This window comes from Medicago sativa, chromosome 7 (genome assembly GCF_051527215.1).
Source record: "Medicago sativa cultivar Bolivia chromosome 7, Bolivia_mono, whole genome shotgun sequence".
NCBI classification, from domain to species: Eukaryota; Viridiplantae; Streptophyta; class Magnoliopsida; order Fabales; family Fabaceae; genus Medicago; species Medicago sativa.
The window spans coordinates 61,085,582-61,103,586 of NC_140755.1; the positions used below are offsets into that span (position 1 = coordinate 61,085,582).

Genomic DNA, 18,005 nt, shown 5'->3' on the forward strand with positions numbered 1-18,005 from the left:
ATATCGCGCACAGTCATGCGCCATTTACAACAAATCGTGCGCGCTATCCTGATGCAGATTCGGTGCATATTTATGTGCTTATTTAGTGCATTTATGTGTTGATTTAGTGCTGATTTAGTGCTGTTTTAATTCCAATTTTAGTGTCTTATAATGTGGAACTATTTCCTTTTTAGATGCTAGGCTTATGCTATATAATGAGCAGAAATTAGACTTCTAAAACCATTCTGGAATATTTGTGACAATTGTTTCCATTGAATTAAAGTTTTCATTTTTATTTTAGGTTTTAATTTTCTGCAACCCTAATTTCTTGTTCTTTACAACTAGACCAATGACCCGTGCTACCGCACGGGTCCTACTACGTAGAAGTTAATCGAATCAATGAAAATAATGTAACCATACATTGCTGATAGAAGATTTATATCATACATAACAAAATAAAATGGTAGCATACATAATATATTAGAATTGTCGTGACTATTGATGAAATCTATTATTTACCCCTTTTTATAATCTTCAACTTCAGGAAGATCACCATTCATGATAACCTTGGCCCCGAAAAACGAATTCGCCACGCCCATTGCATCTGTTTATTCGTTAAATAATAGTTAATTTAGTAATAAAGTCACAACTACGGTGAGTACACTAAACTTTTCATAACACATTACTAAAAAATTTACCCATATACTTCCTCAATCTGCCAAACTGTACAATCAGTACAACAGGCTTAGTGTTGTCATGGGTTGAAAAGTAGTTTTCAATATCAGTTGCAAATTCACCCCAAAGAGAGCAACGGATCCTTGTGTTCCTGAAACATTAAATAACTCAATTAACTCGATCATGAGAATAAAGTCATTAGTTGAAATAAATTGATAAGTTATCTCGAGTGTAAGATCAATGACTTTGCTTTTTCCTTCCATTCTTTTTGGTTTCGCGTACACTATCTTTCTCGACTACATGACCAATGACATCTACAAAAAAAAAATTGCAATCATTACAGCTAGTAACAAATTCGCATAAATAAAAGGTAGGATTTCATACCAGTAACCACGTCCTCTGCCGGAGAGATCAAAATGTCTTTGAAAAACATGAATTCAAACACGTTCCTCGGCAAATTGCTTGCATTCACCTTAGTAAATTTCGCATTTGCCGACATGTTAAGTTTGTTCTTGTGTGGCAAGAGTTTGTAATTCCCCTCATTAAATCCTACCATGACATTCTCTAGCTTATATGTTCCTACTTCTTCAACCATTCCTTGAATCGTTGGCACCAGGAACTTACGAACTGTGGCATGGATCCGTCCTCGCTAAACAAAAAATAACATGTCATCAAATATAAACCATAGTATTTAGTGGCAACTTGAAAAAAGGATCATTATGCTATACAATCGATTTATACAATATACTTCTCATCAACCAATATCATGTTCATGAAGATAATATTGTTTGGATTTTCCTTATCACAGATCAGCCATATATGGGCCACACGGACAATCAACTTCAAATTCTTCTTTCCACCTGTCACAGCTGAAATGGGGGTGTAAATGTTTGCCATATTAGCAAGTGCAAGAAAGAGTTATATTTGCTTAAATTTGCTTAAAGTAGATAATGGTTGTATTTGCATAACTAAGTGGTATTTAAATAGGTAATTGGCAATTCTCTTTGTTAGTTTCAAATGTGAATGATGATAGTCTTCTATTGGTAATAATTATTATTCATTGCAGCCATAAAAGCAATTAATGCAATAGTAATTGATTAGCATAAAATTGAATAATTGCTTTTAATAGGCCGTAATTGGTAGAGCTTTTGATTAGGGCGATTAAAGATAGAGCTATTATTTAGCGTGACAAATGTGTTTAATATATTATATATGGTTATTTTTTTGTTATTGAAGCATATTTGATATATATAATATATAGGATAGTCGATTAACTTCTCTGTGTATCAAGTTTTTCGTGACCAATTGATATAAGTTCGTTTTAATGGATGTTTATGATTTTTTTGATTAGCAATTAGTGTATGAGATTGTTGAACGAATTGAGTAGCATTTAATACGTCTTTAATTGCATTAAAGACGTTATATGAGGGAACATTTTTAGAGTTTGAATCAACAGGTGTGATCAAGTGTGAAAATAGGGGTGAGAATAGAGTAGCAATTTGTACTTGTTTAGGAGGGAAAAATGCTAGGCATTAGGGCAAAATAGGGTGAATTAGGCCAAGCAAGTCTAGGAGGGAAAAATGCTAGGCATTAGGGCAAAATAGGGTGAATTAGGCCAAGCAAGTCTAGCTTTTATTTTTGGTGACCAATTGATATAAGTTCGTTTTAATGGATGTTTATGATTTTTTGATTAACAATTAGTGTAGGGGATTGTTGAACGAATTGATTAACATTTAATATGTCTTTAATTGCATTAACGAAGTTATATGAGGAAACATTTTTAGAGTTTGAATCAATGGGTGTGAACAAGTGTGAAAAGAGAGTTTGAACGGTTGAGATTAGAGTAGCAATTAGTACTTGTTTAGGAGGGAAAAATGCTAGGCATTAGGGCAAAATAGGGTGGATTAGTGCAAACATTGTAGCCAAACAAATTTTTTTGATTAGCAATTAGTGTAGGGGATTGTTCAATGAATTGATTAGCATTTTGTTTATTTTTCGTGACCAATTGATATAAGTTCGTTTTAATGGATGTTTATGATTTTTTTGATTAGCAATTAGTGGAGGGGATTGTTGAATGAATTGATTAGCATTTAATACGTCTTTAATTGCATTAATGAAGTTATATGAGGAAACATTTTTAGAGTTTGAATCAACGGGTGTGATTAAGTGTGAAAATAGAGTTTGAACGGTTGAGTTTAGAGTAGCAATTAGTACTTGTTTAGGAGGAAAAAATTCTAGGCATTAGGGAAAACATTGTAGCCAAACAACTCTAGCTTTTATAATAAACGATTCTGCAATTTTACATTCAGCAATTTACTATCCATGCCTTTATATTACGTCGCTTTAATTTTAGTCTTTTTGTCTACAATGAACATGAGTGAGTAGACCTATTTAGTCTTATGATTGTTGGAATAGTATAATGACTTAATCATATTCAAACCAAGTCTAAATATCTATTTGTTTAACTTCTATTTGCTAGTCTAATTTTATTGTTTTCAAACTCAGTAACATGTGTTAAATGAAGGACCGAAAGGTGAAGTTTATAGTTGTTATTTCATCATCTCAAATATCAAATGAAGGATCAAAAGATGAAGTTTAATATTGGAACAAATGAAATTAGACAAGACGACACAAAGCTTGATGAGAACACCCCAAGTGAATGGTTTTGTGAAGTATTAAGGCAATAAGGGTCGCACTTAAAGGGTCTCAATAATAATCAACCATGAGAATATGATTGGCTGTTATTGAGATACATTTATGTATTCTCAAAGGAAACATAAAATACCTAAGAGACTCTTGCTTTTAGAAAAGAATTTAACCTAAAGATAAAAAAATAGACTTGAAATATTAGTGATTTGCCATTACGACGAACCAACTATCCCTAGACACTTTTATAATCTGAATTCAATCCTAAAACTGTTGATTTTCTAAACTTAAACTTTTTCAGCTAATCAAAATTAAAAAGGAAATCGGTAATTGATAAGTCGTATTTAATATGGTGTTTAAGTGTTTATTTTAGTAGAATTTTATGTGTTTTAATTTCTTTTTAGATCTTTGGTACTTCAAATTTGTTTGTTTTTATTTCCGGATAAAATATGATGAAATACTGAGTCTTTGAGCAAAAGAAATGATTTAGAAGCATGATTAAGAAAAGAAAGGATTCAAGCATGATTCAAGGCTGATATGGTGCATATTTATGTGTTGATTGTGTGCATATTTATGTGTTGATTTAGTGCAAATTTATGTTCCTATTTGGGTTGTTTTTATGACTGATTTTAGTGCCTTATAATGTGGAACTATTTCCTTTTCTAGAGGCTGACTTGTTCTATATACAGAGAGAACAATCAGACTTGTAAATCATCTTTGAATCTTGGAATATTTGTGATAGTAGTTTTCATTGAATCAAACTGATCAAAGCTTTATTTTCTTGTTTTTTAATTCATTGTTCTTTACAATTCTGCACTTTTACATTCAGCAATCTACTTTCATGTCTTTCTATTCCGTCAATTTAATTTCTTCATCTACCATGACCATGAGTGAGTAGATCTCTAGGTTTGGAATTGTTGGATGAGTCTAATGACTTAATTCCGATCAAACCAAGCCTAGAACCCTAATCTTATTTAAATCTATTTTCTAATTTAATTTCATTGTTTTCAAACTCAGTAACAAGTATTAAACGAAGGACCGAAAGGTGAAGTTTAATAGTTGTTATTTCATCATCTCAAATATCAAATGAAGGATCGAAAGATGAAGTTTGATATTGGAACAAATGAAATAAGACAAGACGACACAAAACTTGATGGGAACACCCCAAATGAATAGTTTTGTAAGTATTGAGGCAATAATTTTCGCTCTTAAAGGGTTTCAATAACACTCAACCATGACAATAGGCGTGATTGTTATTGAAACACACTCATGGATTCTGAAAGGAACCATAAAATACATTAGAGAAGCTTGTCTTTAGAAACAGATTTAATTTAAGAGGAAAATGTAGGTTTGGATTGTGAGTAATTTGTCATTACGATGAACCAATAATCCCGAGACGCTTTTTATTATCTAAATTTTATATCAATCAATCTGTTTAATTTTTGATCTTTAAACCTTTCAGCTAATCATAATTAAAAAGAGAATCGGTAATTACAACAACTCCATGTGGAACGATATTTTACTACTTCGATAGAATGGTGCGCTTGCGGATTTCACATCTGTAATTACATATAACTCCATGTGGATCGATAATCTTTTACTACTTCGATAGAACTGTACACTTGCAGATTCACATCATATGGATGACACACAAGGACCTCTACCAACACAAGTTACACAATCTGTGAGATTTATTATTATATTTTTCAAAAAAAATTAACTAATTTTGGTTGACTTTATATGTATGATTCTTGTTGGATTTAATTGAAATTCTGATTGAATTCTAGTTCATGGTTTTGTTCTAAATTCTATGCGTAACAAATTTATGAATTCTGGTTGTAATAGGGTGAATTTGATGGACCAAAATTTGATATGAATGTGCGAGGACCACAACCATTTGGTATTGGTCAAGCTATTGTGGAGCCTATATAATTAAGGGTTAGGCCTACAACAATGAGAGGTCCTAGGCCAATGATAGAATAAATTTATGATATTTAAAAATAAATTTGTGTATAATATTTTGATTCAGGGAAGATGATGAAAATTCATATGAAGAAGATGAAAATTCGAAGAAAGAAGATGAAGATGATGTGTTCATCTTATTTATGGATTTTTTTTAATAAAAATATATTTTTAAAATTAAAATTATGTATTTTTTAATAAAAAATGAGAAAAAATATTTATATGTGCTTTTATGAGTGATAAAGGACTTAAACAGAAAAAATAAAGATAAAGGATCAAAGTGTTACAAATAAATAAGATAAAAGACCCGTAATGTAATTGTCTTTTCTTTAATTTCTTTATTTTAGTCTCTGCCACACGTTTAAGCTTTGCCATATCACAATCTTACGTGTTAATTGTCATATTGCCACCTTAGATGCCATGTCAACATTAACATACTTATTTAATATCAAAGACTAAATTGACTAATAAAATTTATGTTCAGGTAATGTCTTGCAATATCTATATATTCAGAGGCTATTCTGACAACTTCTTACAAATTTAGGAACTAAAATGACAAATTCCCCTATAATATATACATGTCTTATTAACTTATTTGGTCAATTCACTTATTGCAATGTCTATGAATAAAATATTAAATAACTCATCTAAACAAAATCAACATAATCGCACAAATACAGTAACATGTAGATCATCGATGAGAATACTAATTTATTCATGTTTCAATTCAAACACACATTAGAAATACAAAGACACTCTTTATTTTTGAGTATTCATAGTCATGACGACGTACACGCAAACTTAACCTAAAATTTATTCATTAAAAACATTCAACCTATTAAAAATCCACAGAGAAGTGAAGAGTGCCATAACGAAAACAACATTGTCATAACAAAGCACCTTTATTTGCTAGCTGGGTGAACCGTAAACCATGTCTGAATGAAAGTAAGAGCAAGGGCAGTAAATGCAGCAAGGACTGCAATAACGGCCCAAGGATTATTGAAGTAAGTGCGATAACCCAGCGCTATCCAAGTCTTGTATTTTTTAAAGTAATGCTCACGCAATTTCTGTCTGAGTATAAAATACTTGTCTATGTTAGGTGCCGCCAAGTTAGCACCCATGATATTGAAAAGACTGGCAACTTCCTCATCACTCCAAGAGGTGCACAAAATATCTTTTGATCTCAATTCCTTCACATCTTCAGGATGGTTGATAAGCGAGTCCATGAAAGCTACATAAGAACAAATCTCATAGTCGTTCTTAAAATCTGGACACATCTCATATGCTATCAGGTTGAGTAAAGTAGAGGCTGTAAAGTTGTTCACATGGATCATAGGAATAGTCAGTTTTCCAGTAAACCATCCTTCAGATAAAACTATGTCTGTTGGCCTATCTGTAAAGTTTGACTCAAGTCTTATTCCCACTGCTCTTAGATCTTCTATGCCCCTGTATGTAATTGGCTCGAACAGATCATTCTTCCTTTTCAGACTCCATTTCTTTATTTGTTTTCTAAGAAGCTTCTTGGCGGCAGCTACGTTGCTTTTATCCTATATGTTTTAATCAGAAATCGAATGGATCATCTTACTTGTGATAATAAAATAAAAAATCAAAATTATACTTCCTCTACAATAAATATAATAAATATCACATTTTGCAAATGAAAAATCATTTAGAAACCAGAAAAGACAAATTACTCCGTTTCAAATTATGTCCTTAGTTTTATAACCAAATATTTTTGTCTCTAATTTCTTTTGTTATTTGAGGGGTAACCTTGGCGCAACTGGTAAAGTTGTTGTTATGTGACCGTAAGGTCACGGATTCAAGTCCTGGAAACAGCCACTTGTGTAAAAAACAGGGTAAGGCTGCGTACAATACACCAAATGGTGGGACCCCTTCTCGGACCCTGCGTATGCGGGAGCTTCAGTGCACCGGGTTGCCCTAATTTCTTTTGTTATTTCTATTTATTTTTGTACTTTTTATTGTTAAATCTATTTTACCTGGGAATTAGTTGTAGTGAGGATGAATTTATGTTGAAGATCAAGAAGATGTGTGGGTGTCTATGAAGCACGGATACGGACACGGACACCGGACACGACACGGACACTGACACGCCGACACAGCTAATAATTTGAAAAAATCACATAATTCAGTGTAATTACAAGTGTCGGTGTCGTGTCGGTGTCGGACACGACACGTGTCCGACACCGAGACACGCCTAATCCGAGGAGTGTCCGTGCTTCATTGGTGGGTGTCTCCAATTGTGACTCATTTAGTATTGATACACAATGTTCTCCTCCGTTTGGAACCACGTTTATCTCCTTCTGTGACTGTGACTCACCTCGTCTTGCCAAAATATATTTGAAGAAATTCATCATGCTTTCTATCAATCCACTCTCGTCTTCATCTTTCCACAATAGCTTGAGTACTTCATAAGGCAGTTGATTCTCCAACAAAAGCACATCCATCATCACAAGAATCCATTGATCAAACTTAATATTCATGTCCTCATCTTCAAAACGCATCTCTCGCATCTCTTTCTCAAAGATATGGAGCAAAGAACATCCATCCACGAACAACATCCACGACAGCTTTTCTTCAAGGCTACCAAAGCCTTCAAGAGACTTTTCAGTTAAAGTTAAAACATCGTCGCCAAAATGTCCCTTCAGTTTATCAATGTTATCAGCAATCTTTTTGTGTAGATCCTCTAGAATAAAGCCACTGTTTTCTATGTATTTCGCCGCCCACATAAGCTTGTACTTCTCTCCTAACTTCAGATCTGTATTGCCATGATGGATAGGACCTATTGACACCAATTTGGGGGTGTAATGCTCCTCAAATTTTGTTCTATTTCTGAGATACTGTGGCACCCTTTGTATCTTTGGTCGTGAATTTTGGGGTGTTTGCTCTGAATCTATGTACCTTTGTAGCTCCACAAATTTTTCTTTAATAGTTTGGGATACCATCATTCATTCAATACACTAATGGTTGAGGGATATTGATCTTACAAAGTTACGAAATTAAGAATCAAATTGCGGATTATATATTATGGACTCAGTGATAGTGTTGTAGTTTTTTCATGCACTCAACTCACACCTTTATCTAACGAACCTCACAAGTGAAGGGTACGGCTCTGAGGTGAAAAGGTGGACCACATGTGAAGGGGATAACTGATAAGAACAAACGAAAATTACTCTTTTTTTTTTTTTTTTTCTTCTAGAGAAACCTACTCTTCTAACCTAAGAAATTGTTCATTGATACCCTAAAAATACAATAATACCCCTGTGGTAATTAACCGCCACTCGCTCCCAACCGTAATCAACTGCTGTTGAATTTTGATATGCATGCAGGTGTTTGCTGGTATTTTTGGTAAACAATAAAGGCTAATTTTGATTATTACAAGCAGGATTAAACCAGAAATCCTAGGACATGTTGTGCATTGTTTTTCAGGAAAAAGAGTTTGTGTTCATCAAGTTCATAGGTAGATTTATGAACAAGACAAGACTGTATGGTGTCTTTTGACAGAAAAAGGTTTTTTAAAAGCAGTAAATGCAAAATAAAGGTTGATAGTTAAAATTGCAGAAACTTAAAGAAAAGCTAAATTGCATTGCATTAAAAATAAAGGTGGTTCAACAAGTCCTTTACATACATTATGTATGACTCTTTTCTCTCGCGTTGGTACTTCTAGTGTTGTAGAATTTCTACAAGTGATTTGCGACCCGTTTTCCCTATGGAAAACTACTATTTATACATAATAAAAGAACTGAAAAAAGTCTAACTCCACGATCAACACTTCTTCCAAGTAGACAACCGCTTGTCTCCCACGTTTCCATTGAGGAAACCGCTTCTCTTTGAAATTTGAAATCTTCCCATGTCAAGGGTAGTTCCTTGACTTCGACGGTCTTGCATTCCTAACTCACGTCTTGTCAAACTGTAACGTTTTTAGACCCTTTCATTCCAAGTACAAATCTCATCGAACTCCTCATGTTGAAGGAAAGGACTTCGATTCCTGCAAAGATAAAATTCAACTAATGTTGACTGCATTAAATGAGTATGTTGAAATTACAGGCTAACAAATTGCCCCCTAAAAATGTCATTTTCGACTGCTACAAATTCGAAGGAGAAGATTGACATTTTCTAGAAACTCTAAGCATTTCAAAACGAGGCGTCATGGTAACCATGACTTCCAAGAGTAGTCTTTTCATATTACCTTTTCTTGCACGATCTTAAAATTTTGTGGGCCACAAGTTCTGCAGTTGAAAAGTTCATGGAGCCTTTCCAATTACCCCAATATGCCAAGTGTCCCTCGATATCCTTCTTATCTTCAAGTCTTTTTCGTTTCCCTATTTCTCATCATTACTGCGCCTCCTTCTTGTCTATCAGTTTCCCTCGAATTTTTTAACTTTCGTACTAAGTTAAGAAAAATCAATTGCCCATTCAAGACAAGTGGCAGTTGGTGATCAGAGAAATGAAGAGTTTCTCCAGATTAATTACTGCCATCATTTATAAGGACCCCTCTTTCTTGCCTTTTATGTGAAATACCATTCCATTCCTGCTCCTCAATCTTTGCCATTTGTACTTTCACTTTCCTCTTTCTACCCAAAAGAAGGAAAAACTCTTATGCAAAAAATGGATAGGCTTCCGGGTGAGCTTCTTCTTGCCATCATAAATAAGCAGGGGCGGATCCATGTTGGGGCAATGTGGAGCTATAGCTCCACATGCTTTTTCCTTTTTTTTTCTTTTATAATAGATAAAACGCAGCAGCAAAATACTGAACTTTTACGGTGTTTCATGCTTGAGTTTCGCAAAGTCATTTGCAGCTTTTGATGTGAACAAGTTATTGAGGATGACCGAGTTTTATCCAAATGATTTTATAGATGTGTCGAAAGTGGCGTTACGCACTCAACTTAAGAATCATGTTACAGATGTTCGATCTGACCGAAAATTTGCTAAGTTGAAAGGGCTTTCAGATCTTTGTGCAAAACATATAAGTACAACATATTTGCTATGGTTTATAAACTTTTGAAGTTGGCTTTGCTCTTGCCGGTAGCAACTGCCAGTGTTGAACGTGTTTTTTCATATATGAAAGTTGTGAAGAGTAACCTATGTAACAAAATGGGTGATCAGTGGCTAAATAATTGTCTTGTAACTTATATATAGAAAGAGATGTTCTTTTAACAATTAGCAATGATGTCATTTTAGTTCATTTTCAACAAATGGATAGAAGACGTTGTCATTTTAGCTCATTTTCACCAAATGGATATAAGACGATTTTCATTGTAATGTATTGTATCAAACAATATTATTACTTATTTTTAATATAGTTTACATTATTGTTTCTTTAAAATTTTAGCTACACATGTGCTAAAGTCTGGATCCGCCCCTGTAATGTTTCTGGGATCCGTGACCTTTTCAACTTCAATGAAACATCTCGCGTCATCGCCAACTCATTGATAAGAAGTCGAAGGTTAGATTGTTACCAAACAGCTATCTAAGGTATTTGGATGATGATTTACCCGGTGTAGCGAAAGATGCATTCATGCAAAGGCTGACCTACAGTGGCCATGCATCCATTTATGTGGTGTTGGCGGCTTGCTTGCTTTTCCAACCTCAGCCTGACCTAAGTGTTGAAGCATAAGTCTGACGGGGTCAAAAACCTTGAGATAATGCTAGAAGTGTTAGCTAGTGAGGGATTTTCTGAAGATAGAGTTTTTCCAGCCTTCTACGATATTTTCTTTTTCCGTTATCTCGCTAATTGCAAGAACACCATTACGAACCCGGATGACTTCCATTTTGCTCGAGAAGATCTCAGCTTAAGGTTTATGCCCTTTGGCTTGGAATAAATGTTTATTTGTCCTTCCGTTAGGGCTTGTGAGGGGAGCCGAAGATTTAGGAACATTAGCTCACCTCTTCTTGGTGTAGATGAAGATTACCCCTTAACCAACTTTTGTCTCTCTTGTCGCCTCAACGTTGTGATTGCTTGGTTTTTGGAACAGTTCTGCTTTTTCCACCTTGATTTTCTGCTTTAGAGGCTGAAGCCATTTTTTGCAATGTGTCAAAATGAACAACACTTTGCTTAATCAAATCTTCGACTTAATGTATTTTGGCCCAATAGCTGGCTTTTTTTTAATCTTATCAATGTTCTTTTGGCAAATTTTATTTGGCATTCGCACTTAATTTAATTTTGGTTGCCAATTTTGTGCCTTTATTATCCTGACGGCTTCGTAAGAACATCGTCTTGTCGGAGAACATTTTAACTAAACACCATTTTTGTTTCCAATGAAAGAAACTCCGATAAAAGAAACGATCTTGTACGAAATGAGGTCATGGCGATTTTCTTGAGAGGATAAATACAAACCAATTGAGGATAAATACAATGGTAATCAAAATCGTAATAATGGAGTTTTAGAAATTCTTATTGTTTTGTTCAGATTTTATTACAGAATCCAACGTGAGTTAACTAAGCGTGGTTTAAGTCATGATGGGTTTAACACCTACGTGAGTTAAGTCACACAAAGGTATTTTGAGAAGTCTGGTTGGAAGTAGGGCTTTGCTTAAATAGGCTAGGCCTAGTTGAAAGAAAAAAAAACTAAGGCCTAAACTTTGGTCTTTTACCTTTCAAGGGCTTTATTTTAAGTCTGTCTTGGCCTTTTTAAAAATCTGCAATGGCCTATTAGTCTGTTTAAAAGCCTAATTTGTGTTACAAATTTCAAACAGAGTTTGTTCATCAATTTTTTTCCTTTCGATTTGTGCAACGTACTTAATATAGAGATAAACATTAATTAGATACCAATTAAACTAATAAAACACAATTGTAAAATTAATAGATGGATAGAAACTTAAGAATAATCATGTCTAATAACAGCAAGGATTTCAAACTTAATATAATAATCATACTTGACCTTAGGCATATGAGTAGCAAGCCTTAACAGTTCACACAAATCAAATAATCATATGAGTCTTAAATGATAACTTAGCAAGCTTTCAAACAGTACGAAACATCAAGAGTTGTGTTGTATCCCAATTGTGGTAAGAAAACTTGAAGGATCAGTAATTATTTTTGACATATATAAATATAAATAGTAAATATGAAAAAATGTAATATACTCATATATGGGCCGGTCTGATAAGTTTGATAGGCTTTTTTTTATAAGCCCAAGCCAAACCTAAATAAATTAATAGGTTTTTTAAAAAGCTCAAGCTTGACTCATTTATTAAATGAGTTAATCCAAACCGGGCTTTTAGTAGGCCTTGTCATAGGCCCGTGACGAGCGGCCTGACATATTCCCACCCCTAGTTGGAAGTGAGTAAGAGAACTGCTCTTTACCCAAATGGTTTCGCTCATTCCCAAAGTAAATGCCCAAAACGCCCCTACGTGACTTAAGTCATGCTAGTGTATAAATTACGTGTCTTAAGTCACGCAGCGTGACTTAACTCAAGCTAGTGTTAGCTCTGCGTGACTTAAGTCAAGCACCACTGAGGCTTCGTGCGAGTTAACCCGTGCTAGTTGGTCGGTGGTCAGCACTGAAGAACAAACGTTTTTTAGTCTTTGGTCAGTTTTTCAACATTCAATCCACACGTTTTTTTGCCAAATTTTACATGTTTTTTGACCACATTAATGGTGTTTACAACCTATACTACCATTCCCACCTATAAATACCCATCCATACTTCCCTAATTCCTCTCACCATATCACTTTCTCCCCCTCCTCACTCTGTCCCTCTATTTCTCTTCTTTTTTTTCTTTTCAATATTCTCTTCGGGGGCAAAAGTGATCAAACTTCTTCGGGGTCAAATACTGAGTAGCGGACTTGGGGAAGTGATCGACCCTTGGGATAAGTTTAAATATGCTTTTTTTAACCCCAAAAACTTTTTATTGTGGGTAAAAAGAACTTTTTGGGGTAAAAAAACAGATTTAAATTTAGTTCAAGGGTTGATGATGTATTTTCCCCAAGAAGGCTGCTCACTATTTTACCCCATGAAGATTGGTCACTTTTTACCCCAAGAAGGAGAAAATAAGTAGTGAATTTGAATAAATTATTGTATTGTACTCCCTCCGTCCTGAAATATAAGAAAAAAAAAACTAATTTTCTTTGTCCCAAAATATAAGCAAAAAAGACAAACATTTATTATATTTAATCTTGTTTTTTAAAAAAAAAATCATCTTTTCCAATAAAAACTTTTGCTTATTCTCATGAAATTAAATGCAAATTACATTTAATTTTCTCTCTCTTCCATTTTTTTCCATAACCAATAGCCAATGAAAATTATTTTTACATCTTCCCATAAAACTTATTCCAAAGAAAACACAAAAAACTATGTTACAAATTCTTATGCTTTAGTTTTCTTAATAAGTGTGATTTTTGTTTTTTTGCTTATTATTTGGGACGGAGGGAGTGTGAATTATTAATAAAATGAGGTATTGTTATATGCCTCAATTTTGTCATTCCTTTTTATTTTATATTTGCTTTTATTTTATAATTTTGTATTTAATAAATAAATATTAATTTAGTTCATTTACTTTTATTTATATTTAAATTTATTTAATGAATAATATCAAATCAATATTTATTTTAAGTGCATAAATAAATTAGAATAAAGTAAATAAAATAATTTGAATATAGTAAATAAAATAATTTAGAATAAAGTAAATAAAATAATTTAGAATAAAGTAAATAAAATAATTTGAATATAGTAAATAAATTAAAAAAAGGTGGCCACTATGCGCCACTTAACTCAGCATGAATAAATTCAGTGTGAACTAGAATAAAATTTTCGTGTTGACTAAATTCGAATAAAGTTACGTATTAAAAAAAAAATTGAAAAAAGGCCTAATTGAAAATAATTTAGTGCATAGGTTTTATATGCACTAAATGCAGTTAAAAAACACTAAAAAAAGTGTAAAACTCAATAAAACCATAGTTGTATAACCAACCAAAGTCCAAAAAAACGTGTTCTTAAGTTGTGACCACCGGCCAAACTTGCGTGAGTTAACTCACGCTAGTGTTAAACCTTGCGTGAGTTAACTCACACTAATTTTAAACCTTGCGTGTGTTAACTCACGCTAGTGTTAACCTGGACGTGACTTAACTCACGCTAGTGTTAAACCTTGCGTGTGTTAAGCCACGCTACTGTCGACGGTTGTTCATTCATTTTAATGCATTGTAACTGTTTTTTACACGCTTTGTTAATTTTTTGCATTTATTTTATGATTGTGTATTGAATTAAAAATTTGAATAAAATCAATAAATAAATTAGAATAAATTCAGCGTGAATTCATTTAAAGTTGTGTATTGAATAAATTCAAATAAAAGTTACATTACATTATATAGACAAGTCATTACATTATATTACATTACATTTGGGAATGTACCTTCCAACTACAACAATTATCTTACCTCTGAATGAGGTGAATTCAAACTCGCTAATCAGCATGGCACCAGTATTTGACCGGCATTTCTATTGCTCAATTCAAAAGATTAAATTCTTATTAGTCTTTGTTTAAATGACAGTATTCAAGTGTCAAAAGAACAAGGTACATTCCTTGACACTTCAATACCTTCATTTAAACCAGCGTAACAAGAATTTAATCTTTTGAAAGGAACAATAGAAATGTCGATCGAATACTGAGTCCTGCTGTTTAACGAGTTTGAATTACCCCATCCAGAGGAAGACAATTGTTGTAGTTGGAAAACACCTTCCAACTACAACAATTATCTTACCTTTGAATGAGGTAAATTCAAACTTGTCAAACAACATCTATCAAGCGTTCACCTGGAAGTTTTATTGTTTCATTCAAAAGATTAAATTTTTGTTAGACTTGGTTTAAATGATGATATTCCTTAACATAATTTAAGTGAAAGCTTACTTGTTCTTGTTGTTGGAGTGTTGTTTGATTTGAAGTTGAAGGAATTTTGGAGTTGGGTAATTTGAGAGAGAATTGAGATTTGAGTGTGTGTTGTTTGAAAATGAGGCAGAATGAGGCTCTGCCTGGACTAATAACAGCACGTAGCGTGAGTTAACTCACATTACGTGACTTAACTCACGTTGCGTGACTTAAATCACACTACTCTTATAACTGGCGTGAATTAACTCACGCTACGTGAGTTAACATACGTAAGAGCATTTTCGATATTTACTTTAGCAATGAGCGAAACGGTTTGGATAAAGAGAAGAATTCGTGAGTAATTCTTGATGGGAGAGCAATTTCCCAACATCATTGGCCCATTTTAATAGTGCAGTCAATTCAGAAGAATTCAAATTCAAACGTGGGATAAGCTGATGAGAGGGTCCAACGTTTTCAAAGGTTAATCACCTTTGTCGGCCATCAGCTTTTCTTTTTTCTGATTAAGCTTTTCTTTTTTGATCTTTTGGATCTCATATGATGGATGAGGTCGGAAACATTATTTTTGTGGGGTCCACAGCCAAATATGATTCCGCTAAAAATTGGGAAGAACGTGCGTCATTTTTTAATGAAACCAGGCCCGTGAGGTTTTTTTTTTTTTTTTTTGTGGGGTCCACACCCAAATATGATTCCGCTAAAAATTGGGAAGAACGTGCGTCATTTTTTAATGAAACCAGACCTATGAAGCCCGGATACTCCAAAATGGTGACGTACCCGTGTCGGATACGTATCGGATACCGATACTCCGCGGATACTTCCGGATACGTATCCCAGAAGTATTCGAATGATTTAATTTAATTTTTATTTAAAAATATATTGGATACCTTAAGGATACGTTAAGGATACTCCCGGATACGTATCCCAGAAGTATCCGAATGATTTAATTTAATTTTTATTTAAAATTTTTATTTGTATTTTGATCACAAGTATTAATTTTTGTAAATTGGGATCATTATATTGGCCATTACTTGAAAAGGGTGACTATCTTCATACTACCTTGGTATCATCATAGTGCGGGTTGTTTATACGGTATGTTTTGGTTTAAAGGATATCTTAGTTGGTGAATGGTCCATTGTATTTTGACTTGGTGTAATTAGTTTTAAGATTTCACGCTATTTATTTTTTGTGTGTTTATGTCTAATATATATATATATATATATTAAAAAAAATTGTAAACGTATCTAAGCCGTATCGTATCCTAAATTTGAAATTTTTGACGTATTCGCATATCCGTATCGTATCGTACCCGTATCCGTATCCGTATCGGGGCTTCATAGGTTATTATCTATCTCACCATCACGATATTATTTGCATCATTATATCTTACAACTAACTTGTCCTACCATTTATGTTTAGGGAAATTCAATTTCAACAATTGTATCCTAACATAACCTCCATTTAACTATAAATGTCCTAAACATGTAAAATTCAACATGCAATAACATAAACTATTTTCTAATTACTGTTTCAACAACAATGGTAACTGAATTTTGAGCCTTACCAGAAACTTACCTCAAATGATATATCAAACCCCTTAGTGATTGTCCATTCAGGGCCGGCTTAAGGGCCAAACCACCAAAGCGGGGGTTTTAGGCCTCAAGATTTTGGGTTAAAAAAAGGCCTCAAAATAAGTCAATTTAGTTATAAATATATAATATAACATACTAATGATCAATATTTATCTAGCTTAGTTGGTCAATTTTATGGCCTCAAATTCTTTTGGACTAAAGTTCAAATCTTAGATTTAACAAAATTTGATTTATTATGCTTTTAATAAGCATTGTGTTATTTTTTTTTTAATTCCAAAAAGGCCTCAATATAAAAAATTTGTTTTAGGCCTTTTGACATGTTGGGCCGGCCCTATGTCCATTTATAAACTCTATTTTTAAAACAATGCATCCAGTAATTGACCTTAGAGGATTATAAAGTTTTGACCCATTTGAAAAAGCTTCAACTTTTATGTAGTACCTAATTTTGTTTGTACAAATTAAAAAAAAAAGTAACTATGTTTAATTTCATTGTTTTCCATCATTGTTAAGTTCCTCCAAAAAAAAAAAGCGACAAAAAGATGGTTGTTTCGTCGACGACGATCTAGAGCTAGAGCATAGACATGAACAATCTTATTATACTACAAAAAGAATGAGGTGACATTATCAATGTGACATCATCATGACACTCGGCATCCACTATCTATTCTTTGCATCAACTGCCTGATTCTCTCTACATTTCAGCACAAATAGAAAGAAAAATCAAGGAGAGCCTATGATACTTTGGAAAAATATGTCCAGCAGCTTAAGACTTAATTTTGAAGCTTCTCAAACAGTTGTATTCAATTTTAGTTTGATCTCCAAGTTTCTCAATGTCTATAAATTGGGAAAGAAATGAATATTCAAGGTAGAGTCTTAGTAGAAAATAGGGAGAAAAGCAAATCAATAGAAAATATTATGTAAAGAGTCGAAACAACAATAGCTAGGTCATTTTTCTTTTTTATGATAAGGCTGGGAAGAAGTCATATGCTTCTTACCATTCTTTACAAGTTTATTTTTCTGCATAATATGCATACTCTTTTTTGTTGCTTTTGTAATTATTGTTCTTCTCTGCCTTTTGGTATATAAGTCCTAGAGCATTGGAGAGAAGATATTTTTCCAAAATTTCGCAGGGAATCAACAACGTAGGTTATCGTTGAATGAATTGGTATCTCGTCGAATTACCAATTGTTTGTTCCAAACAATAAAATAGATAATCCAGAATATATGAATTTGTGAGTGAATCAGTTGGTTATGGTTGAATTGAAAAGGTGTAAATCTTATACGAATTTAAACAATCATGTATGAGTGACCTTG

The 18,005-nt window shown here is 33.3% G+C and overlaps 1 protein-coding gene and 1 pseudogene across 1 annotated transcript; both read right to left on the minus strand.

Annotated features, from left to right (window-relative positions):
- Positions 1-494: 494 nt before the first annotated feature.
- On the minus strand, positions 495-1,551 carry LOC146907368 (uncharacterized; annotated as a pseudogene).
- Positions 1,552-5,956: 4,405 nt separating this feature from the next.
- On the minus strand, positions 5,957-8,393 carry LOC146907369 (UPF0481 protein At3g47200-like). Its single transcript, XM_085726509.1, has 3 exons — positions 7,507-8,393; positions 7,260-7,311; positions 5,957-6,809 (listed from the first exon to the last, which is right to left on the minus strand). The coding sequence occupies exons 1-3, from the start codon at positions 8,226-8,228 to the stop codon at positions 6,165-6,167; spliced, it is 1,419 nt and encodes a 472-aa protein (XP_085582635.1). The 5' UTR covers positions 8,229-8,393; the 3' UTR covers positions 5,957-6,164.
- Positions 8,394-18,005: the final 9,612 nt, after the last annotated feature.